This window comes from Eupeodes corollae, chromosome 1, assembly GCF_945859685.1.
Source record: "Eupeodes corollae chromosome 1, idEupCoro1.1, whole genome shotgun sequence".
NCBI lineage: Eukaryota > Metazoa > Arthropoda > Insecta > Diptera > Syrphidae > Eupeodes > Eupeodes corollae.
In genome coordinates, this window is record NC_079147.1 from 240,980,742 (window position 1) to 241,006,090 (window position 25,349).

At 33.3% G+C, this 25,349-nt stretch overlaps 1 protein-coding gene across 19 annotated transcripts in view; it reads left to right on the top strand.

Moving 5' to 3' along the window:
* Positions 1 to 25,349, top strand: part of LOC129941823 (uncharacterized) — a 110,379-nt gene that overhangs the window by 82,148 nt on the left and 2,882 nt on the right. For 6 of the 19 annotated variants that reach the window (XM_056050568.1, XM_056050565.1, XM_056050567.1 and 3 more), the window contains 11 exons: positions 5,384 to 5,665; positions 5,746 to 5,822; positions 5,892 to 6,024; positions 8,178 to 8,401; positions 8,473 to 8,881; positions 11,658 to 11,687; positions 12,026 to 12,328; positions 16,807 to 17,146; positions 18,272 to 18,425; positions 22,573 to 22,680; positions 22,744 to 22,899. In XM_056050568.1, the coding sequence (XP_055906543.1) occupies positions 5,384 to 5,665; positions 5,746 to 5,822; positions 5,892 to 6,024; positions 8,178 to 8,401; positions 8,473 to 8,881; positions 11,658 to 11,687; positions 12,026 to 12,328; positions 16,807 to 17,146; positions 18,272 to 18,425; positions 22,573 to 22,680; positions 22,744 to 22,899 (2,216 nt within the window). Of the gene's footprint in view, positions 1 to 5,383; positions 5,666 to 5,745; positions 5,823 to 5,891; positions 6,025 to 8,177; positions 8,402 to 8,472; positions 8,882 to 11,657; positions 11,688 to 12,025; positions 12,329 to 16,806; positions 17,147 to 18,271; positions 18,426 to 22,572; positions 22,681 to 22,743; positions 22,900 to 23,101; positions 23,280 to 23,543; positions 23,877 to 25,349 lie in introns of those variants that run through there. The other 13 variants (XR_008780933.1, XR_008780932.1, XM_056050560.1 and 10 more) reach the window with 13 other exon arrangements.

The window sequence follows — 25,349 nt, forward strand, 5'->3', positions numbered from 1 at the left end:
TTCGAACGTTAAAGTGAGAATCTCTATTCTGTAAGGAGGGAAACGATTGGTCGAATATTTTTAAAAAGCCAAAGGGTTTTCAATAAGATATTTCTTTTGAATAGCCTGCTATTTGGGAAGCTGCCACTTCTGAAGCGGCAGTCATTTTTTGACAATTGAGAAGTACGAACATTGTTTAAAAGGGAACTATATACAAAAGTGCTTCAATATCAAATTATTAAAAGACCATCATCATCATTGAAACCAGTCGTTCGATTTTTTTTGAAAAGAAGGTTATAGCTATCATTGAAAGTAACACTGATTGATGGCAACACAAAGAAAAAGGGGACGCTTTCAGTGGAACGACTATGCTTCGAAATCTAAAATCAACAATCAGCTGTTCATTGAAAGCTATTGTATCATTGAAAAATTAAAAATGAACTAAAAGAACTAATGAAATAATTCTACAACTGATCAGCTTCATTTGGACGCTAAACATTACAAATTTAAATCTTTTAAACTCGAAAGAAAATGTTCAATTATGAAAACGAATGATAGCTATAATTGGCACCTAGCTTGCACTTTAACAACTTGAAAAACTGTGCCTCGTTCGAACAAATCTTTATCTTTTTGAATACTAGCAAATCAAAAGTTTGTTATTTATAATTTTCTTTTTAATACAAAGTTGTATTGAAGTTAAACCTCAACTGGAGATTGGATTCCAACCCCAGTGGAAAGTTGTTGGGGTCAGCAATGGAGACAGGGGTGGAGAGGTGTTTCCTCTAAGGCACCTCTCCTTATCCAGGCGGCAGCTAAGGAATTTCCGAGATGGAATCAACGGTGGCGTCTACAGTTCCAGTAAGGTTGAACTACTTAGTGAAAACTTTATAGGACTTCTATACGAATTATTCGGAGCTCAGGCCGGTTTTAACCGGCTCCCCGTCCTTGCAGTTATACTAAAGATCTGGCCCTCCAGGTTTAGGGTTGTACTGTCGGGGTGACTCCCTGGACCACGTAAGAATCTCAAAGTTGTGAGGTTCACTGATACGGCAGGATTTACTGTTGACAACCTACGCAAACGAATTAAGGACAACGAAATTCGGATATGCACGTATAATGTTAGGTCCCTTAACAGACCACGGGCGGCCGGCGAATTAGCGGAGGCCCTAGACTGCTATAAAGCAGACATCACCACCATCCAGGAAATACAATGGGATGGGCCAGGTTAAAAGACGATGAAAAAGTGCGATATTTACTATGGTGACTGCTACCACGAAAACCAACAGCGCTTATTTGGGTGCGGCTTTGTCATTGGAGCCAGACTTAGGCCAGAAGTCTTGAGCTATAGGTGCATCAATGAGCTCCTCATGACCATACGCATCAACGCTAAATTTATCAACACTAGCCTGATATGCGAGCACTCCCCACAGAAGAGAAAGACGACAACACCAAAGCTATGTTCTTCGAGCTCTTAGACAAAACATATGAGCAGTGCCCTAGCTACGATATTAAAATAGTCCTGGGCGTTTTTAATGCCAATCTAGGAAGGGAAGACATCTTTGGTGGAATAATCGGATTCAGGCTCATAGATTTTGCTGCGGGGCGAAACGTCATGATAGCCAGTACGCGTTTTCCACACCTCAACACCCACAAAGAAACTTGGAGTTCTCATCAGTCAATCTACCATCAACCAGATTGACCATATTGCGATCGACGCCAGACACTCTTCCAGCATCCGAACTTTCCGAGGAGCTAATAAGACTCTAACCACAACCTCGTTGTAGCCAAGGTAGCACTTCGGGTTTCCAGAACCAAGGTAAAACAGGGAAGTGCTGTGAAAAGGTACAACGTCGAACAGCTACAATCGCCAGAGATTGCCAAATCCTTTTCCGACCAAATTCTCTGCCGCCATCACACTGTATCGAAAACTAGTGGCAACATTGCCAAGATCTAATCAGAGAAGCCGCCTCTGATGTGCTGGGTTTCAAGCAGCCACCAACAAGGAACCCCTGGTTTGATGAGGAATGTCGGCAGGCAAATGCAGCCAAACAACAGGCACGCAAAGCGGCGCTGCATAAAAGGACGAAAGCTGCTCGTGAGCTCTATGAGCAGAAGAGGCGAGAGGAACACCGACTTCTCAGAAGGAAATAGAGAGGGCATGAGAAGCGTGCGGTCGAAGATGTTGAGAGGTATAAAAGCAGGAATGAGGTTCGAAAGTTTTATGAACAGGTGAAACGAAATTCACAGGTACATAAACCTAGAATCGAAGGCTGCAAAGACGAAAGTGGAAACATCATAGTGGAACCGCAGTCAATGCTGAGGATATGGAGGGACCACTTCTGCAGATTGTATATCGGCGCGACGACGAACCGAATTCCGCTCTCAGGCAGAAAGATCCATTCAACATAGACGACGAAAGCCAACAATCCCGTCCTCCCAACTTAGACGAAGTAAAGATTGCCATATCTAAGCTGAAGTCTAGTAAAAGCTTCTGGAGCGGATGGCTTGAATGCCGAGCGCTGGAGATAACTCTAAACTGCACCAACTATAGAGGAATCAGTCTACTTAACATCGCCTATAAAATCTTCTCTGCCGTAATAAGTGAACGTCTAAAGCCCATCGTCAACAACCTGATAGTTCCTTATCAATGTGGTTTTAGACCAGGAAAGTCCACAGTCGATCAAATATTCACATTTCGGAAGGTCCTGGAAAAAACAGAAGAAGATCAAATCGACACTCACCATCTTTTCATCGATTTCAAGGCCGCGTTTGACAGTATTTACAGGAACGAGCTGTACAAAGCCATGCCTAGTTTTTGCATCATAATTCACGCTGCTCCAGAAAGATTGGAAACAACTTAACAGAACCTTTCGATGTCAAAAAAGGTTTTAGACAAGGTGATGCGCTGTCATGTGATTTTTTTAACATCGTACTTGAAAGAATAGTGCAAAGCTCACACGTCAACACTAGAGGCACTATCTTTCAAAAGTGTGTCCAATTACTAAAAGAACTCAGCGTGATGTCAATGGGGATTTTGTGAGTATTGAGGCAGAATGGGTTTAACGGTTAATGAGAGCAAAACAAAGTACATGCTGTCGTCAAGAAAGGACCTATAACACCGACGTATTGGTCAAAACATCATAATCGACAAACGTACCTTTAAGGTAGTCAAGGACTTCGTCTACCTAGGCTCCGCTATAAACGCAGAAAACAACACCAGCGCTGAGATCAAATGAAGAATATCTCTTGCTAACTGCTGTTTCATTGGGCTAAGAAATCAATTGGGTGAAAAAGTCCTCTCTCGAAGGATCAAAGAGTCGCTATATAAGACCGTTATCATTCCCGTCCTGCTATACTGTGCAGAAGCACGGACTTTGACAAAAGCGGATGAAAGCACCTTGGGTAGTTTCGAGAGAAAGAGAAAAGGAACGACGAACTGTACGGGCTGTACAGTGACGTAGACTTAGCCAGAAGGGTAAAAGTTCAACGTAGAGGAAGACCGCGGATCAGGTGGCTCGCACAAGTGGAAAGTGACCTCACTCAACTTGGAGCGCAAAACTGGATACATCTAGCAAGGGGCTAGATGGAGAAGTTTGTTGGGTGAGGCCCTAGTTCACACAGGACTGTAGCGCCACCTTAAGTAAGTAAGTGTACTGAAGTTTCGGTAAGAAAGCAATACTGGATTTTATGCTTTTAAACCCCGAGCCTTCAATATGTGCCTTTAATAATAAATTCAATGATCAATTTCCAAAGAACGAATCTTTTTGTTTTAAAGATGGCTTATAACTCTTTATTAGATTTTAATCGAAGTTTAGAGAAAACTTTAATCATTTTTTCGAATTTTAAACGATGATATCTAAGAAACTTGATGTTATTGAGTGGTAAGAACTAAGGCTATCAAAAAACCTTGTCGATTAGGGTACATACAATTTAAATTATACAAATGAGTGTAAAACTGCAGAAACCGAACATTTTCAGTTACGATTTGATTAAATTAATCATAAAACAGTTTTTTAATAAAAATTTCCCAACTTTGAAATGTTACCGCCGCCGTTTGATATGTTTTTCTTCTTTAGCTCAGAAGAGAGTTCTGAATATATGTAGTTCGAGCATTTCGAGGACGCTCTGAATATCCTCTGAACAAATCGTGATCGGAGCAATTTTAAAACACACCTAAACTTTTCGCTGTCACTATTTGACATTAGTCAATTTAATTGTCATTTTTCACCTACAGAAACACTAAATAGACGGACTAGCTGACCTCTTGGCATTTTAATAGTTTCACCTGTCAAATGCTTGAGTTTAGCATTCAACTCGATCTGTTCAGTTACTTTATTCTGAGCTCATAGAAAGCGCTTAAAAAGAAACACAAATTTGAAGCTCTGACAGTTCAAAGAATAAGGAAAAACACACATTTTTAATGGAAAGCTCAGGCTCTGCTCTGAACTTTTAAAACGCCTATTATTGATGATACGTCTTTCAAATTGGTTGTCACTCCTTTATCAGCAACTCAACTAATATATAAAATTCATCAAATATTTGCTACCTTGCTTGTGAATTTAAAAAAAAAAAGGTTAGATACCAGTCTACTTTTAACAATCCGCCAAAGCTAATACGTTAATTTAACGTAAGATCTGTCAAACATGTCTTTGCTTTACACGAAAATATGGTACAGAAGAACCAATCCTTTCGTAGACTACAACTTAGCGAATGTAAGTAAAGATTTTTGTATTTTGGTGAACACAATCCACACGAAATAAATCAATGTTTTGTCTGGATTTTGGGTCGACGTTACATCTTCTTTCACAGTCTTACTACATTACATTGCAGTAAAAAAAAGTTGTTTTTATTTTATTTTTAATCGAACCCGCGCACGATTTAAAATCATTATTCAGTAAAGTGCAATTCAGTATTTTTGTTCTAAAACATTAAAAGACATTGCCAATCATCCATTATCAAATGTCAAAATAAACAAATTAGTTTGTATTTGACATACGTATGTATACGTCAAAGTCATAGGATAAATATTATTTTTGTTTTTTACCGTATATGCAGTCTTCCAACAAAGTAATGCTTTCGCATGTTAATAAATGTCATCTCTTAATTGACACATTCATTATAATGATAATTTTTAAATGTCATTGATTAACTTTCAACGAAAAGAAAAAAACATTTCAGCTCTTTGAAAAATTAGAATAACTTTTGAAAGCTGTAAATAAAGTATACACAATACATTTATTGAAAGGTGACGTTTTAAGCTACAATTTCTTGTTATATGAATGACTTACAAAATACAAATTATTTATATATAAATTTGCATACACAAACATATTACAATACTTTATTATTATATAGACTGCCTGTTATTTAATTTTTAAATTATATTTCAATCATCTCCTTTCAGCATGGAGTCGCTGTGGAAATTGTTCGTGTTCTTCCTGACAGTCCACCACCAGGATTGTCAAATATATTTTGTAATTGTGATGAAAACAACCCAGCCGATATGGTTACAACATTCGATGTTGATGCCATGCCAGTTTTGCAGGTCAAGACTTTCCGTCAAAAATCGGGCAAAGTTGATACATCCCATTACAAGGTGACAGTGTCACGTTTTCGTGCAAGAATGACATCAAATATGAATTACAACGCATTAAAAGGTGACATGCGTGTTGAAGGATATCCTGATGTAAGTGATAATTCTTTTGAAAATGTAAAAAGCAAACATAAGAACTTCAAAATGACAACACATTTTATTTGACATTACAGATAAGAATTGCAATGAATAGTGTGGGTGCAATTAAAGCAATCGATCAAGACGAACAACAATTACAGGATGTTATAAGGTTAGTTCACAATAACTCAGTTTAAACTTAACGAAGAATTATGACATTTGATGTTCTTTTTTTGTTTAGTGAAATTTTAACAACAGCACTACGTGAAACTGTCTATCCATGTGACTTTTCAATTTACTCAACATGTCCCCGGGCCGAAATCGAAACACCAGAAATTCCTGTAATATTACCAGTTCATTATGACTCCTTGGCGGTGAGATGAGATGAACAAGAATTCAAAATGAGAATTTTAAAAAATCAAATATATCACTAAATTTCTTTCCAAAACGTCAAAACAATGCATGAGGATATTTTTGAAATCTTCTTTTTTTTTGGTTTTAAGTTGTGCTCCCTATTTTCAGTGGCATAACATTTTTTCTTAATTTCTTCTTCACAAATCTCATTTTATTCTCTCTCGCCTCTCTGATTGGAGTGTTTTTTAACCTTTGTATAAAATCAGTTTTTTAAAAGTAGACGAAAGGAAAAATATATCTAGAACCCCCACAAGACATAACAAAAACGTCAAAAACACGACGAACTTCTCTAGAAACATTTTCAATTCCCCTGGCCATCACTGCATTTGAGTATTTAATTTGTTTGTAGCAACAAAAAAAGAATTTCGTGTAAAGAAAAAGTTGCGTGTCATTTAGATTTCATTCCTATTGCAAAAAGTCTAAAAAAATGCTTTTCGTGTCAAATGTCATTTTTATAGTTTCGTGTAGACATAGAACCTTGTAGAACATCTTCAAATGCTGCTCCATGATTGCGACTTAACTCGTATTAAAATAACCTGTGACGGTATTCTATTGTTTCTTTTTTTATTTCTGTATTTTTATTTCATTTCAGATAATGCGAAAATATGCTTATTTTAAATGAAACTTGAGCAAGAACATGATGTGTTTCTTTTTTGTTTTTTGATGTTTTCTATATATGAACCAGTGATGTACCTTACCCTGTATATGTCCCTGATTACCTTCAGAATTATGTCATTTCCTTTTAATAGTCCTAAGGTTATTGTGTTTAATAAAAATGAAAACATTGCTTAATTTGACAGCAGAAAACAAAACGGTTCTCAAGGTTTCTTTTCCATTGTATAGTTAATGCATTCATTTTTTACATTTCTAAGGCTAATCACACCTATCAAAGAATCCAATAAATAAGATGCGGAGGTAAATAAATGTCAGCTTTTGACATTTCTACCATAGTAAAAATGTCAAAAAATCACTCCTAGACAATCTCCAACTCATTCAATGGATTCTGTAATAGGCATGAACACTTTGATTTTTCTGTAATTCTACTCGAAACACAAAATATGTTCTTGTTATATTATCACGATTTGACAATTCCAAAACCATCCTGTTTTTCATATTCTTTTTACCAAGCATTGCGACGTTCATTCTTAGGTCCAACTATCGTGAATTAAACTGAGCGAATGTGACCGAGTCAGTACTCATTTAAATATTATGTTATTAACTATAGTAACCATTTTGTTCACTTTCGTTAAGTTTTGATTGAAAAAAGTCTTTCAAATGAGATTTGCAATTGACTTTATGTAAATGTCAATAATTAAATCGATTTTAACACCTCATTTCCAATGTTTAATTTGACAGTTCTTTAACTGGACAAAATCAATTTTGGTTAATTCTTGACATTTTCGCAAGTTACGTTGAGTCTATTATAATTAAAGCTTAAGGTAGACTATAACTATAAACAAATGGTATAAGCCAAACAAAAATCTCCGCCAACTGTCTAAATTACAAATCAGCCACAATTTTACTTTTTGTTTCATTTTAACTTTACCAAAACTAGGTTTCAATAATGTAAGATGAGTTTGAAGTCATTCAACCCCTTTGAAAAAAAAGAAGTAAATTGACAGAAAACAAATATTTAAATCTGAACTGTCAATAAGATTTTAAAAGTTACCTGCCAAAAGAAAAGTATCGTATACATTGTTGTGCAGTGGCGCTACTATCAATTTAATCATAATTTTATCCGTACTTATAAATTACTTACACCAGTTCTTTAGGTCAACCAGGGTTGGAACAACTCTTATGACATCTCATTATATTGGTGTCAGTTTTAAATTGTTTCAATAATCAATTGTATCCAAACTTTTCTTAACTTCCTACCAGCATTTTAGAAAAATTGGAATTGGAAAGGCAACAACGCCAACGGTTTGAATACATTATACAGTACAATACAGTATATTTTTATTTCCTAAATCCTTAGACTTATTTCATGTTCTTCCTTTCGTCTACTTACAAAATTGGTCATGTTGTATAAAACAAAAAGAAAAATACTTAAATTCATTTCATAACTTCCCGATTTTTTCCCTTTAAAAAACCCTTCAACAATCTAAATAATCAGCACAACATGGAAAACTACAACACCTCTGGATATCAAAACCAAATGGGAAATTCGATGCAAGCTATGGCATCTGGCAGACGATTACTTGTCAAGATTGTCAAAGGTGAAGGTTTAGCTGACGCAAAGGATCCCTATGTGGTTGTTGAAATGGATGAACCAGCCCAAAAGAACCAAACAGGAGCACGACAAGGAACAAATCCATATTGGGATGAACATTTCTTATTGTAAATAAAATATTTATCATTTAGTTATGCCATTAAGAAAAAGAATTAAATTCTGACATTTTATTTTTTAGTGAACTGTCACCTCAATCAGCTGAAATTCTATTTGAAGTCTACGACCGTCCAGCTAATGCTAATGATCCGCCTAAATTTCTTGGTCTTGGTTTGGTTGGCATTGATGAGTTGGCCGTTGGACCAGCTTCATCGCAAACACTTGCCCTACAGCCACGACCTTATGAGACGCAAAAAGTTGCTGGTGCAATAATGGTTGATTTTGTGTTCATTGAAGGTGCTGAAATACCAGTCGGACCGAGACCTTATAAATTAAAAGAGGCTTTAAAAATTAGCACACCAATGATAAATGAACATATAAGGAATGGAGCTGATTTAGCTGATGCAGCTGTCAGAGCATTGCAAGACGGTGCATTGACAAATAACGGAAATCCAAGCAAGAGTACACTGATTATACATAGTGTACAGAGGGTGAGCTTTTATTTTATAGTTATGACAAAAAATTTGCCTATTTGTATGCTTTTGAGCTCATAAAGATTTGTATTTCAATATTTAAATTGAAGACATAACATTCGATTTGGTTGGCAACTCTATTAAAGCATCTGACACTTCAGCTGTCAATTTTTTGATGAGATGAATTATGGGGTTTTCCGTGGGTAAAATTAATTAACTTATTTTTGATCGAGATCTGCCAAAACACAAATTTCACATGTTTTTGCATTTTATGGCCCAATACATTGATTTATTTTTGATTTAAGATCAAATCTAAAGATCTGGATTTTTCAGTAGATTTAAGGCCCAACTATAACAGGCATAAGCTAGCATATGCGCGCATAAGTAAACGTGCGAATACAAAGAATCTCAATACGAGTGAACATAATGGAGTCTAGCTCCGTTTCGTTCAATTTTTCTCAGTTTCGTTAACTTAAGCACATTTAAGCAAGAGCGATCCCAGTCGCTCGCCGCATAAGTAAAATCTGACATGTAGATACGTGAGCAAAATTGCATTATGGTTATGCAGTAATTTCGCAAACTTAAGTGAATTTTCGTTGTGTTTTTGACATAAGCTTATGTTTGCTTATGCCTATTATAGTTCGGACTTTACCCTTGTTTGTACCAATACAATTTATAAAAAAAGGTTAGCTGGAAGTTTGACAGATCTATGGCACTCGTTGACACGTTCACGAAACTACACTAATCCTATGACAAAAACAGTCCAATCGTGTGCCATGCACCACGAAAAAAAATAAATTTTTGAACGAAATCCGAATTTATCCATGGAATACCCCATTACTACCGAAGAAAACATTTGACATAACCTTTTCCGAAATGCTTTAATTCATTCTGTCCAATTATCAAAATTATACTATAATCTCTTAGAATTTGTTTTTGCTGTCAAAAGTCTGAGAATTTATATGATTCGAGTTCTTAAGTATTCCCTACAGCACAATTCACAAAGAAAAAAAGAATTTAATTTCGAGGTTCACATACACTTCACTTCCGTCAAAAAAGTTAAGCTGCTTTAAAACTTCCACAAAACTTTTTTTATTCAAACCCTTTATTATTCAACCACGAATTCAGAATATGCACTAAAAATCACTGACAGACACTAAACTGTCAAATTAAAGGATGTCATATCTATTCATTTACGGGGTGACCATTAGCTGAAAATGTTAATCACAGATTATAGGAAATTGTCCAAATCAAATCTAAGAACAAACCAACATGATAGTTCATAGCTGTCAGTGCATTCAAGTGAATGGCTGCGTTCAATCTCAGGCAGATAGGATATTTAGATACTTTTTTATTAGTGTTTTATGTGTAAAGTAACAGCTGATCAAAAACAGCTAAGATGTCAAAAAAGGTATCCAAGAATTTCTGGGGTATGAAGGTATCTGACAAAAGAGCTGATTTAACACATGGTTGAATTTCAAGAAACCTGAAAATTGATCAGCTTTTGTGTTTGTTGGTAAACGGAAAAATACAAAATGTTAGTTGAAGTTGTATTTAAGGATGTTCTGTACATAATAGAAGATGAAGAAGCTATTTGCCTCCGAATTTTAGAAGGTAATTATGGTCTATTTTGACTTTGAAGTTTAAATGTTTCTCTGCTTTTTGTGAACAGATCAATACAGCTATCCAATTCGTTCAACAAGGTATCTGAAAATCTTAATATCCTAGATACTATCCAACAAATCGTTTCTTATAAACAAGTATCCTGGATACGTAAATTTTTAGATGCCTTATTAGCATACAATTTTGAAATCAATTTTCAAATTTCAAAGTTCCTTCAAATGCAACCAGCTTCTCTGTCAGATACTCACATGTACCAGAAACTCGTGGCTACCTTTGTATTCTTTTTTTGACATTCCATATGTTTTGGATTAACTGTTCTCTTAAACGTAAAACACTAACAAAAAGGTATCCGAGTACCCTATCTATCTCAACTTGGATGCAGCCAATGAAATGTCAAAATTCCTAGCTTCACAACTCATGTGTATTGCGAACGGGAACTAATGGCTGAAACACAAACACGCTTCAGCTTCGCCTGACGTTTACTAGTTCAGCCATAGGAATTTAATGCATGCTATCACAATGAAGCTTCGACCTCACGTTTCATTTGACAATCGTAAGAAATGTAATGTTACGTAATGTGACTCCAAACCGAAGCTTTAGTTCAAATTTGTTGAACTTTTGCTTTGTCTGATAGCTCAACAATGGGTTCCCATTGGTTATTATAGGCTGTGTAAGGTACTTCCGCGATACATTTAATTTTTGACAGAAGTGCCATTTTAGAAATATCATATTGCAATTGACATTCAAAGCAACCTCGAAGCAGGCCCAACGTAACGCAGACGAAGGCGAAGCTATAGCTTGTTTGTGTTTCAGCCATAAGGAATTTCAGAGTTGTTCAATGTGCATTCACTTCTGATTTTGTTTGCACAAATGTTTGCCTTCTAAGATTTCTATTAAATTAAAAACAATAATTTTAAAAGCCAAATTAAAATTTTATGAGCTCAGGAGCAGGTATTAGTTTTATTTTGTTTAAATAATTTTTGTTCCACAACCATTCCCATTCCTATACCTACTGCCTTGAAAATATTTCCCATATTTATATTTATGTTAAAATTAAAAATTGGTTCATAATTGGTGATACATAAATTGAAAAAAAAAGAAGCTTTTATCATTTTAAGTTTATTTATGTTTTCTTTTCATGTTTCCCCACCAACTGTTTCATTTTGTTTAGAATAATAACAATCCTCCAAACGCATTCAAGGTAATTATTCATTTGGCCATTGGTTTATAAAATTCATATTTATGTTATCGTTTTAAATGTTTTAATTTTTATTTTTCATTTTTTTCTTTAAAATAAAATTGTTTTGAATTGCGTTTCATAAAAAAAATTTAATATGTCAAAAAACATTTTTAAAAACATATTGATTTGATATAACAATTTATAATTTGTTTTTACTTTTATTTCTTGAATTGTATAACTTTTATTAAAATGCTGCCAAAACTAACTCAACCCAACGCTTAAAAAACATAAATAAATGCGCTAAAACAACATTTAAAAAAAACACCCAAAACCTGCCTCTACTAAAACCAAACATAAAGGTTGAAATTAACAAAGAAGGACAAATTGAAGTCAAAGAATCCCCAACATCATCATCAGATATTATTATTAATAATACTGATAGTGAAATTCAATCAATTGTACAAAATGATGAAAATAATTCCGAACAGACTCAATCAACCCCAACTGGATTGGATGAAAATCAATCTACGAACCAGGATATATCGGTGACGACTGATATTACGGCAAGTCCCACTGATAGTTATCCACCAAACGAACCTGCCTTTAGTATCGATGAAACAGGTACAGGTAATGGCAAGGATTTAAATGGATCTTTTGACGAGGTGAGTATATATGAGTTTTTGGTTTTGAGAGTTTTTAAATTAAAAGTGTTATTTTTTTGTTTTATTGAATTTTTGACGAGTTAAGCTTAATGCTTTATTAGGAGTTAATAAAACAATAAAACCGAACACAAAACAAAGGACATTTGTTTTGAAATATTTTGTGTACATGTGCGCTTCTAATATTTGGAGTGAGTGTTAAACTTATTCTTTAAGGAATATTTAAATTTATTTAACGGATAACGAGGACTTTAATTAAACAATAACTATAAAAGTTTAACTATGAAAATAGCACGAACGGTTTTTTAAGACAGTATCGAATTCAATGGTCAAATTGTATACTACCGTCAAACCAGACGTAAGGTTTTTATTTTTAATCTGGCAATACTTTTTTTTCGGAGTCTTTGTGACAGCTGTCACTTTATGTATGCTCAGTTTTGTTTGCCATTATTTCAAAAATAATGGTTTGGTTGATACAGCCCCAATTACGGCTAAAAATGGTCTAAAATTCGGCCTCTCGGCTGTAATTTGTTTGAGTCAGCCGCAATGGCCAATGGCCTTTAATCGGCATCTAATAAAGCTTAATCTTTGGCCAAAGCATTAAATTGTATGTGTTTTATTTGTTTTAAAAAACCATACTCTTAAAACAAAAACAGACCCTTATTTAATTTAATTTTGCTTAGAGGAACACTCTTATCTTGTGTGTTCTTGACTGAAACCTAGTACGCAGCTGAATTGAAACTAATTTTTACGGCGATATCCAAGTGTAGAGCAAAATGAAAACGAAAACCACAGCTGAAAAATATTTGTGGAGAGTTCTGTGAGCTGTCAAAAACAATTGACAAGTTCTGACAGTCAGCTGCTAATAAACAAAAGTGAAAAAGAATTTATTAACATTTTGTTGAGCAGTTAGTAAATGGTTTTTTCATTTCTGCAGCTATATTACTCCAGAGGCTAGCAACGGCTGAATTATTTTTGTGAAGCCTATACTCCAACTTCCAAATAGCTTCGACCAACGAAACCAGTTTCTTTTTTTATTCCGAAGAAAAATTAATTTTTTTTCTTCATCATTTCTTGCACATCACCAATAACATCTTCAACATCCTGAGTTTCCGATTCAGAAATGTATTGTTGCAACACATTGGACAAATTCATTTACATTTTCAATCAAATATAAATCAAAGTCTAAACACCGAAAGTCACGAGTCAACATTTTTTTTTCCAACACAAAGATTAAAGCCTAGTACATACTTGTGAACCATCTCGTGAACCCATACAAATTTCGGTTTTTGGTTCACCCGTGAACGTGCTCGTGAAGCTGAGTGGAGAACAAAGTGGAGAGTTTTCGTTCACGGGCAATTCACGTGCAAAATGTACGGGAACTGTTGGTGAAGCTATGACATTTGGATTTATGTCTTCATTAGTGTTTTTGAAACGTCAAATGTTCACAACGTGTACTCACAAGTGTGTACCAGTGAGCAATGTCAAAAGTTCACTTTCTCCACTGGCGAACGTTCACTTCACGAGGAAGTATGTACTAGGCTTAAACGTCAAAATTTCGCAAGCAATTAATATGCCGGGCAATTAAATTGAGAACGAAAAGAGTGGAGAATTGTACTGAGAAATCTAGTACAGCTATCCACTAAAATGACACATTTCGTCTTTCAGCAGCGAACTAAAGCCTAGTACATACTTCCTCGTGAAGTGAACGTTCGCCAGTGGAGAAAGTGAACTTTTGACATTGCTCACTGGTGCACACTTGTGAGTACACGTTGTGAACATTTGACGTTTCAAAAACACTCTAATGAAGACATAAACTTAATGTCAATGCTTCACCAACAGTTCCCGTACATTTTGCACGTGAATTGCCCGTGAACGAAAACTCTCCACTTTGTTCTCCACTCAGCTTCACGAGCAAGTTCACGGGTGAACCAAAAACTGAAATTTGTATGGGTTCACGAGATGGTTCACAAGTATGTACTAGGCTTAAAAAACGAAAAGCACAACGAAATTTTTCGTTTAAGATTTTGTAATGTCATTTTTGTATGGGAATTTTCGTTTCGCATCATCAGCGTACTAGTCTTGATACTTGAAACCATACAAGCTGAGGCAAAGTGAGCGTCCTAAAGTAACTGTCAAAATGATTTTCCACAATAAGGCGACATTGTAGCTGATACTTGAAACAAGAGACAAAGTGGAGACAAATGTCAAATACTTTGAAAATTTAAAAGTAATTGGGCAGGTTCAGACAACATAAGGGGCTTCATTTGCAGTCAACTTCATTCTTTGAACGCACATTTTGACCAAGGCAACTAGTTAATGCTGGAACAAAATGGTGTCGGAGTCGTAACTGGAATAGCTGTCAAAGTATTCAATGCAAATGTACGAACGTAACGCGACGCAACTGGAATCGGAGCCGTAGCCGGAAGAGTTGAATAACTTTTAACTTTGACGTACGACGCATGTGACGTTTCCATTTTTGAAGTGAATAACTTGGTGATTACATATATTTTTTTTAATAGTTTTTCAATAAAAAAGTGGACAAATATTTAAATAAGAAATAAAAGTGAACAAAAAATACCAAAATACATCAAATAGCCGTACGTCACATTGTGTGTACTTTTTGTGAAACGTACGACAAGACAACTTGTGACAGATTTTCCGACTCCAGTTACGATTCCGGCTCCGATTTTGCATTATGTTCCAGCAGTTAGTTTTTCAACTGTCATAATATTCAAACTTGGAAATTTACTTCACTAACCTCTACCTTCAGTTTATTGTACAAAAACTATCAAAAACATTATTGAAATATTACTTATTTCTCTTCCATTTGACAAGAAACCCTTTTACACATGGAGTAATAAAGTTCAGCTTTAAGTTGAATTTAAAAACATCATCAATTGTCATAAGTTCACTTGACTTGATAGTTAGGGAGATTTTTCTTGACTAACTTCCCAGTCAACTTTCCATTAAAGTTGCCTTAATTGGAAGGCAATTTTTTGGCAGCTGGCCAATCAGATACTAGAAACTTGCCTTACTTTCAAGTCCCTTGTGTTGTCTGAACCTGACCATTGTCACATGCCATATGTGTCATTTTTGTGTTTTCACAATGAAGCTACAATTAACTATATAGTTGATGAAGGTTTGCAATGTTAAATTTTTATTTCAATGGACAGTTGATTTGTTTTTAACTGGAATAAAACAAGTTGTTAAATTTGATTTACTGTCAATTTATCGATGTTATTTCAGTCATCGCAGCTGTCAAATTTTCATTAAAATTTAGTATTTAATATAATTTATTTTTCTAGAATTTGGGCTCAATTTTTTAATTAAAATTAAATTAAAGAAATCATAAACAACTACAAAATGACAGCCGAAAAATATATGGTGACAGTTTATTTTTTCATCGCAGCTGTCAAATTTTCATTAAAATTTAATATTTAATATAAATACGTTTTTACAATTGAATTAAGTTGAACAAATCATAAACAACCACAAACTGTCAGCTGAAAAATATATTGTGACAGTTTATTTTTTCAAATCCAAAATCTTGGCTTTCAATTACATGATAATTTCTGTTCTTGCTCTCTGGCAATATTTAAATTAAAATAAAATGGGTGGCGCAACAGTCCGTTTGAGAACTAGGGCCTAGTCACTGACAACTCTTGACCATTCCTGTGTGCGAGTACTGTTGTCAGGGATGGAAGGGACCTACAGTTTTAAGCCGAATCCAAACGGCAAATTTGGGAAAGTACTTTTCATGACAAGAATTACTCTTGAAGAATTTGTCAATTCCTCGCAAGAGGCAGTACCCGGGAAAAAAAATTTAGATGGCATAGGCAGGGAATGAACCCAAGACCTCTCGCATGACAGTCCATCGCACTAACCATCATGTTTAATGAACCATATTTAATGAATGTTAAAGTAAGACAAAAGGATTTTTACTTTGCATTCAGTGAATTTTGAAAATAGTTTACGACATTGTGTAAGTTTCGATGTTTTGACAGCTGAAAATGTCAAACTGTGTTGACGTTTCTGTTTAGTAAGGTTGGGCAATTCAATATAAATCATTTATAGCCTGAACACCTCTACGGAATTTTGGAAAGTTATTTATCAAAATAGGTGTGGTATACTCGGTTGCGGCTTTTTCGGTCATTATTTCTTCTGAAATATGGAGGATGGAATGGCCACAAAAAAGAATGATGAGCGCAATTGAGCCACGCTGACTGACTTTTATTTGCAAAAATGTATCACCTAAACATCGATGACATTTGGTTTCAGCAAAATCAATTTTGTGACAGCTTTATTTCAAAAAGTAATCGTGTTACTTGTAACGTTTTCACATAGAAGACAAATGTCAAAAATTCGACAAAACTTGTTTAAGTTTAATACTTAGAAAGGACTTCTTAATATTTTTTTTTTTTCAAATTATTCACTAAGTTTCTAATAAAACTTATTTCTTGCATTTCTTCATTCAACAGTTTGGTCGCCCAAATGCTGCCTCATCGCCCAATCAAATGTCAAATCGCCAAATCAATGGTAATGGAAACTACAACAACAACGGCTACAAAAGCAACAGTCTACCTAGAAGTCAAACCCATCCAACATCAACAACACCAATTCCTGATGACTTGGACGATCGTAGTCGAAGTAAAAAACGTAATTTCTTTGGAACGTTGAAGAAGCGCTTGGGACGATCGAAAACTCGAACACGATCGGCAGATCGTGATGGAATGATACCTTTCGATGCCAACAATCTAAATGGTGATTCTAGATCGTTGTCTGTTGATCGTGGTGTATTGTCGAAAAGCAATTCGCTTGGTAATAAAATGCACTTTAGTTTGAAAAACCATATAATTTCCATACTCACATTCATACTTTTCATAACACATCAACTCTCTAGAACACATTTTTTAATATTAATACAGTGGTAAAAAAGAGTAGATATTATTTGGGCTTGATTTATTGGTTATTTGTGATTGTAATAATTATTGTGACACTTTAGAATTAGTTAAATTAAAAATTTACGTAACATTTGCTTTTTGTCCACTGTGTCTAGTTTGATCAAGTAGATTTATATATTTAGTCCCAGTTTAGTCATTAACTTCACACATAGAGTCAGTTGTATGAAGATGGTTGAATATTTCACCCCTGGTTTAACATTTTAAACCCAATGATTTTCAGTGGATTAACTGAGGTTGCATGGTGGATTAAGATTGTAATTGACAAAAACCACATATGTATCCATAGTTTAACGTCAGTTCAACTTGAACCATAGTTGAACCTTAAATAAGGGGACGTTCAACTGTTGAATTTGAACCACCTTTGATCCTCAGTTAATCCATCGAATTCTTTGAACCAAAAAATTAAACCACCTTCGTACAACTGGTTAACAAAAAAAACATCTCCCATTCCCATTCTTAACTAATTATATTTAATTTTACCCGTAAAATCTTGTGAACCCTCTTTTTCTTCTTCTTTTTTTCTACCCTCTTTCCATGTCGAACAAATGTAATGTCAATAACGTCAATGTGTCGTAAATTTAACTGTTCCTGTTAAAACACAACCTACACATAATCTTATTGCTAAATTATTTTTTAATATTTATTTTCATTATTAATTTCTTTTATTTTTATATATTTTTTTTTTCTTTTAATTTTTGGTGATCGTTAAATATTTCAAAAAATAATAAAATCAAAAACAAAACACACATAAATGGGCTTCATCACACATAAAACAATGATTAAACGCAAACATAAATCTGGGTTAATAAATAATTAAAATGCACGTCACTTAATTGCAAACAAATAAAAAAAAAACACAAATATACACATTTAAAAAAAATAAATAATTAAACAATAATAATTACTGCTAAATATCGTGGATCGTGGCGTATTTTTATGTTATTTTGTGTTAAAATTTGGAAAAAATGAAATCAACATATAGGTCCGAAAATAAATGTGACATCACTTGACCATTCAAGACGATCCTCAATTTCAGAATCTTCTGCTATCTCAGGTTTTTCATCGGCTAGCAACAAAACTTATGTACATGAGGCATCTACATTGGTATTGGAAACCATTGAGAATGGTGTCAAAAGGTAAGTTTTTATGTTTTTTATTAAAGAGTCAATCTAAATTTAGTAAATAAGACCTTGGATCAGTTTTCTAATGGCACAAAGTGTCATCCTCTATTGTTTTAAGTTTTGAAACGTCAAAATTTGACATAACTTTAACAGTTTATTCGTTTAAGTGTGGATCGTGGAGTTTGACAGTTCGCTTCAATCAGATTGCAATTCGCGACGAAAAATTTATTTTCTAGAATGTATCTTTTTTAAAAATAAAAAGGTTAATTTTATTACATTAAGCTATATTTCGAGATTTTTGTTAACAATTTGTACAGCATTTAAGTTTATTTATTGCTTAAAATCAAATGTTTTTATTTTATCGTCTGTCGTTGGTCGCTCGCATGTTAATAGTCCGTAAGACTTTTTCCCCGACTAAAACTACTTAAACGCAATGGCCAGTGGCGTCTTTAGGCATAGGCCCGGTGGACCAGGGCACCGCAGTAGTTAGGCTCCAAATCCACCAACTCAAAATGAATTAATCTATACAAGAATTATATAGAAATAAAGTGGACAATAACAGAAAACCAAGTTTCATTTTACTCTCCGTTCCGTTGAGATTCTCCACCGCAACATCTTAATCCTCTGCCAACATGAATGATACACCTGCAAACGCTGTCAACATTATTTTAACAACTCTTCTTTAGTTTTACTCTACAGTTCTGTACACATGTTGGCTTTTCAACACACTCCATAAACAAACACAAAGTTGTCCCATGATTAGTTGCGAAATGATGAGTTGTACCATGATGAGTCGGATAGAACAATTTTTGTGTCCTTTCCTCTTTCTTCCTCTCTGTTTAATGGAAGGAATAATGGCTGAATCACAAACATGCTACAGCTTCGGCTTCGCCTGACGTTTACGAGTTCAGCCATAGGAATTCAATGCATGCTATCACAATGGAGCTTCAACTTCACGTTTCGTTTGACAAAAGTAATGTAACGTAATGTGACTCCAAACGGAAGCTTTAGTTCAATTATCTGAACATTTGCTTTGTCTGACAGCTCAACAGCTGTAAAAAAATGTCGACAAACAAAATATTTGCTCTTTGAAGGGATGAAATAATAGAAATGTCATTCAAAGCAACCTCAAAGCAGGCCCACCGTAAACGAAGCCGAAGCTGAAGCGTGTTTTTGATTCAGCCATAAAGACTACGTTCTTTGTCTCTCGCTCTGCTCATCTTCACAGTACTTATCTGCGTATGTCGGTGTTTGCTTGAGGTAGGTTTCATAATAGAAAAAAAAATACAAAATATGTAACTTGGGTTTCTCCTAACGAAACCATTGGGTTGCCCAACAATGGAATTTTTTTCGGATTCCTGGAACTTTTAGGTGAATTTGATTCATTCATCGCAGATCATTTAAACAAATGTGGAACTGAGGAAAAGGAAACGCTTCCAACTTCCAATTTATCAGCTAATATTTGCTGATTTTCTGTTGACTTTTGTAATTCGGTATGTTAAAAATTGTGTTCCCATCGAAAAATTCTTAAAATGTATACCTATTCAAGAGCATAAATCTGAATATTTGGCTGAAACAATCTTGACATTTCTGGAAAATCATGACATTTCAATAGAGGATTGTAGAGGAAAATGCGTCTAATATGTCGGGAAAATATTCTGGTTTGCAAGCAAGATTCAAATATACAAAATATACAACTTTTTTCCTGCTTCTACCCATCGCATAGAGGTCTTTAAAGCCTTTCTGAAACAAGATAATCTGCATGAGCTGATGCAGTTAACGTGCTCCATCATGGTTATGAGCAAATTACTGGAGCCTTGACATCTATCTCTAGAGATCTAGAGCAAGCTCCAAAAACAAAAAGCGAAGCGCTGTAGCAATATTAGAAAGAATTCATTAAACCAGCAAGAGCCCTCAAAAAGAAACAATAACTATTGACGTTGCTGCCAATTTGCTTTCTTCAATGTTCACTATGTTCTTTCATAAATGATCTAAGGGAGAATTTTGATAAATTTGAAGCGTGTGCCAAAATTCAGAATCCGTTTGCTTATTATTAAGACTTACTACAACGTGCAACATCCCTCTAGCTAACTGGGGAAGAAAAGTTTAAAATATCAATTTTTTTCCATTTATTGACAATATTACTTTGCACTTAAAAACACGATCCAATTGCAATCTAAAAATTAATGCATTTTTTGGCTTTTTTGTCGATTGCAATATTTGACTTCAGTGGAGTTGCAAAATTCTCGCGAACAGTTTCCAAAAAAATACCGTAGAGACGTTAATGTAGAAGAACTTGAGGTAGAATGCCTGCAACTTATTACAATATCAAAATTGTACAGTCTAGATGCAGTGGATGAAATTGGGAACACATTTCCAAGTGTAGAAACTTTATTATATCTTTAATGGTTTCAAACTGCAGTGAAGAGCGTTCATTTCCGAAATTGAACCGGATAAAAATGTACTTCGAAGCGCAATGCTACAAGATAGACTAAAAAGCTTGTCAATTTTATCAATTGAAAATGAATTACTACAGGATATTGAATTTGATGACTTAATTCATGATTTTGCAACTCACAAAGTCAAAAAATATTAGAAATCAACCAAAAAAAAAACAATACAAATTATCAAAAACCAACTATAAAGAAAAATGTTCAACAGTTGAAGGTAAATATATTTTCAAAAGGTAATAATACTTTAAAAAAATATGCTATACCTACTTTTTTGGTCCCCAAATTCTATTGGGCCCATGACCCCCAAAAGTCTAAAGACGCCCCTGGCAATGACAACCAAACTTTATACGCAATAACTGTCAAAATATTGAATACGTAGAAATTCAAGTTTACAAATAGAACGAATATCAGTTCTACACGAAATGAGAGACATTGGCCTAACATTAAACTTTTGAAAGTAGTATTTTTGACGTTTCTATACAGGAAAAGAGATTTCGAGTAAATGAATGAATATCACTTGATTTAAGTTTCATGTGTGCTGAAATGAACATCAATCTCTAAATTAAGACCATTTAAAATGAATGACATTATTGACAATCAATTGATTTTTTTCATCTATTTCTATATTTAAATTTTTTACCAATTACAAATCACATTCATAAAATGAAAATTATATTTTTCATGGGTAAACTAAATCAATCTATCTTGATCTAGATCTGTCAGAACACTGTTTTTTCATTGCATGGGGCAAAATAAATGCATCTGGATTTTTCAGAAAATTTACTTCTCTTTGCATCAATACAATTTATACGTGTTCCATGGGCCAAAAAAAATTCAATATTTTAATTAAATTTAAATTTACCCATGGAAAACTCCATTGGTATTAATTCCGGAAAACTCTCTTGAAAAATGTAATAAACTTCCCCTGTTTATAAACAGAACGCAAACATTTGAAATTCGACTCAGTGTTTTGACAGATTCAAGTACACAAATTTGTCGATTTATTATATACCAATGGAAAACTATTCTACACCAACGAAATTGTTTGACACTTATTGTTATAACTATCAACTATCGATTGAACCTATTTTACGATTTAAATTAAAAGTTAGTGATTAAAATTAGTAAAAGTTACCTTCTTCCGTAGTTCCTCACCGGTTTCTAAAAAAAATCAAACATTTTAAAATCAACCCATTTACACAAGATTTTTCTATAAAAATGAAGTTTTAAAAACGTTTATTTTTCAAGAGAAATCAAATGATATTTATTTCATTGCACGGTTGCAGATTCGAAGGCTGTTTGTCCTCGATAAATTCACAAATTTAATATTACAAGTCTTGAATCCCTTGTAGAGCTTTAAGATCGATCTAATAATTCACGTGGCTCCAAAGAAAAAAATCCAAAAGAGTTCAATCACCTGATCTCGGCTTCCAACTGTCAAAACGTTCACTATTTTGAAACGAGTATAGTTTCTTTATTATAGTTTTAGTAGTTTTTCTTGTCAAGCGCCAAATTATGTCGTATTTAAAAGTGACAGCTGCCTAAATAGGGGCCTGCAGAAAAACTCACACATTGTATGAATACCTGTTACTATACTTATGCATTATTCCTTGTTGAGTGAAATGTGAAAACAATTTAGAAGTGTTTATTAAATTTTTGACATTTATTATTGATCCTTTTAACAAATTTGTTTCTCTCTCTATCTCTAGGCATTTTATAGTTCCCCTCGCAATAGCTCAGCGGCCTAAATGGCGCCGCAAGGGCACAAAACTTCACATATACAACGATCATACGTTTGTTGCCAAACATTTAAGCGGGTAAGTTTTTAAAAACAACTCCATACATAAGTACTTATAATATCAAGAAAACATTGTTTTTAGAAGCCGCCTTGTATGTGCAATTTGTACAAAATCAATCCCGCGACGACCTGGCAAACAGGGCTATGAATGTCGTGACTGCCAAATGATCTGTCACAAACAGTGTCATGTGCGTGCACCACAAGCCTGTACGAATCCAACAGTTCTATCCATGGAATTGTAAGTACTCACATAATATTTTTTTCTTAACATTTTATTATCTTAATTAAAATAAGTTTAAATTTTAATTTTAAAAAATAAGAAATTGAAAGTAATACAAGTTTTTCTTATTCTTTTTTTTCCCTTCTAATTACACACATTTCATTACGATAAAATAAATGCCTTCAAATAATTTAAAAAAAAAATACAAAATGCTCCCTAGGTCCACATTACCGGTACTCTCAGAAAAAGATTTAATACAATAAGTAGCGCTGTGCTAATCTAATAAACTATATAATTTATTTTTTATTAATTTATGCTTCGATAAATTATATTAAAACAGCTATATATAATAAAACCTATAGATAAATAAATAAAATTAATTTTCATTTGCCTTAAAATTTAGTCTTTTTTTTAAATTTTAAATTTGGTAAATATTGTTCATTATTTCATTCATTCATTTTAAATGTCTTCATTTTTAATTTTAATTTCTCGTTGTTATCCTGTTAATTTTATTTTGCCATATTGCTTAGACTTTGATAGTATTTTAATATTAAACTACTTAACATTTATATTCTTTAATTATTAAAAAACAAAATACTTTTACATTTTTCTCTCTTCCATGAAATCATATTTTACAAAAAATAAATAAAATAAAAATAAAGGATGCATAGTAATTTTATGTAGTGGTCATCTTAAAACAAAAATAAAAGTTCATTTTCTCGTCCATATACATTTAAAATTTTAAAAACTATTTAAAGATAAACAATTTTGTAAATAATTGACAAAAAAAATGGCAAACACCAAAAGAAAAACGTCCTTGCTCTAAGTGCTCCAAGATTAATTTGCTAAATTAATTAAAAATAATAGTTTAAATAAATATATAAAAACAAAATAACTAAGAAAATGCGAACATCAACTGCTCCTTCTCTACTTTAAAAACAACCCAGATTACAAAACAATGTGTTTTGTGAAAATATTCAGTGAAAAATTTACGGGTAAGCACCATATAAAAAATGTCTTCGTCCAGTTGTTTGATGCGTTTCGTTGAGTTTTGTTTGAATTTGAAAATACGTTTTCTATACCACAAAATTTATAAAATCGTTAAATTAGCTGATTATATGAAAAAGATAAACATAATAATTTATTCGAACTGCCAAGCTTTAATAAAATGCCTTGTCTTGAACAGAAAAAAATAACAATAATTGAAATGTGCTTTTGCTTTTAAAAATACGCAACCGTTTTTGCAATCCATAAAAAATAAAAATAAATGGATATTCTAGGCTTACAAACTAACACAGTTATTTTTTCTTGTCTTGCTTGCTTAATCGCTTTTATATAAACTAATTTAATTGCATGTTAAACTTAACACTAACGATAATGATAAGTTTGATCAGCTGATGAGTTATCAAAATGAGAGATTCAAATTTAGTCACTTCTGAAGGTCTTTACTGTAAATCTAGACTTTAACTTGTCTCGATGGCGACAATAGACTCCTGAAAAAGTCTTAAAAACTATTTATTTTAGATTTGATACAACGGAATCCAACAACTTGTGTGGATCATTCAGACTCTGTTCTCTCCCGTGAGTTTGACAAATTTTAAGTTGCCGAACACGCCTGATTTTCTTTTTATTTTCCATTGGTAAATTTAAAATTCATTGGAAAATTGATTTAATTTTGTGTTTAAATAGATGCGTTCAGTCCTTTTTTTTATTAAATTGTGTGTGAAAGAATAGCTGATCCAAAACAGCAGTTGTTGGAATTTGTTAAGATTATTTAGAAACGAAAATTGTTAAAAACTGTTTATCTGTCAAACTGCCAATATGAAAAATTTAAAAAATAATTTTTACAACGGTACGAGCAAAGCTTTTTTTACTCGCTCTTTAGATTTTAATCGCGAATGTTGATCTGATTAGAAAATCTTCACAGATAATTATTCAAATAGATATTTCTATTATTTTTTACTTACTTACTCCAATCTGAAAGTCTTCGAAAAATTCGATCAAAAAACTGCAACGACGACGGTGGAAAGAAAAAGAAAAACGCAAAACAAATTTAAACTTTATTGTACGGTGGTCTTTGCTTGAATACCAAATCCTTCTTTTATTATTTATTTTCTTCTTTCTCTTTTTTGTTTTGTTTTTAATTTTAGTACATTTTTGTTACAATTAAAAGATGGCCGATGATTTTTAGTGGCGGCAAATTTGAAAAATTAAGAATTTTAGTACGAGTTTAGAATCTTGACATTTTAGGCTATAATCGCAATGATTTTTTATTTACATTTTAGAATTGTAATTCAAATTAAGGTTTTAATTCAAGTTTAGACTTTAAGTTTTATTTAAATATCAAATTGATAATAAATTTAGTTTTAAGTTAAAAGTTGATTTAAATATAGATTTTAAGTGAGTTTAATAAAATTCAATAATAGGTTGATGAACTGCTTGTGCTTCAACAACAACCTTAAATCTCA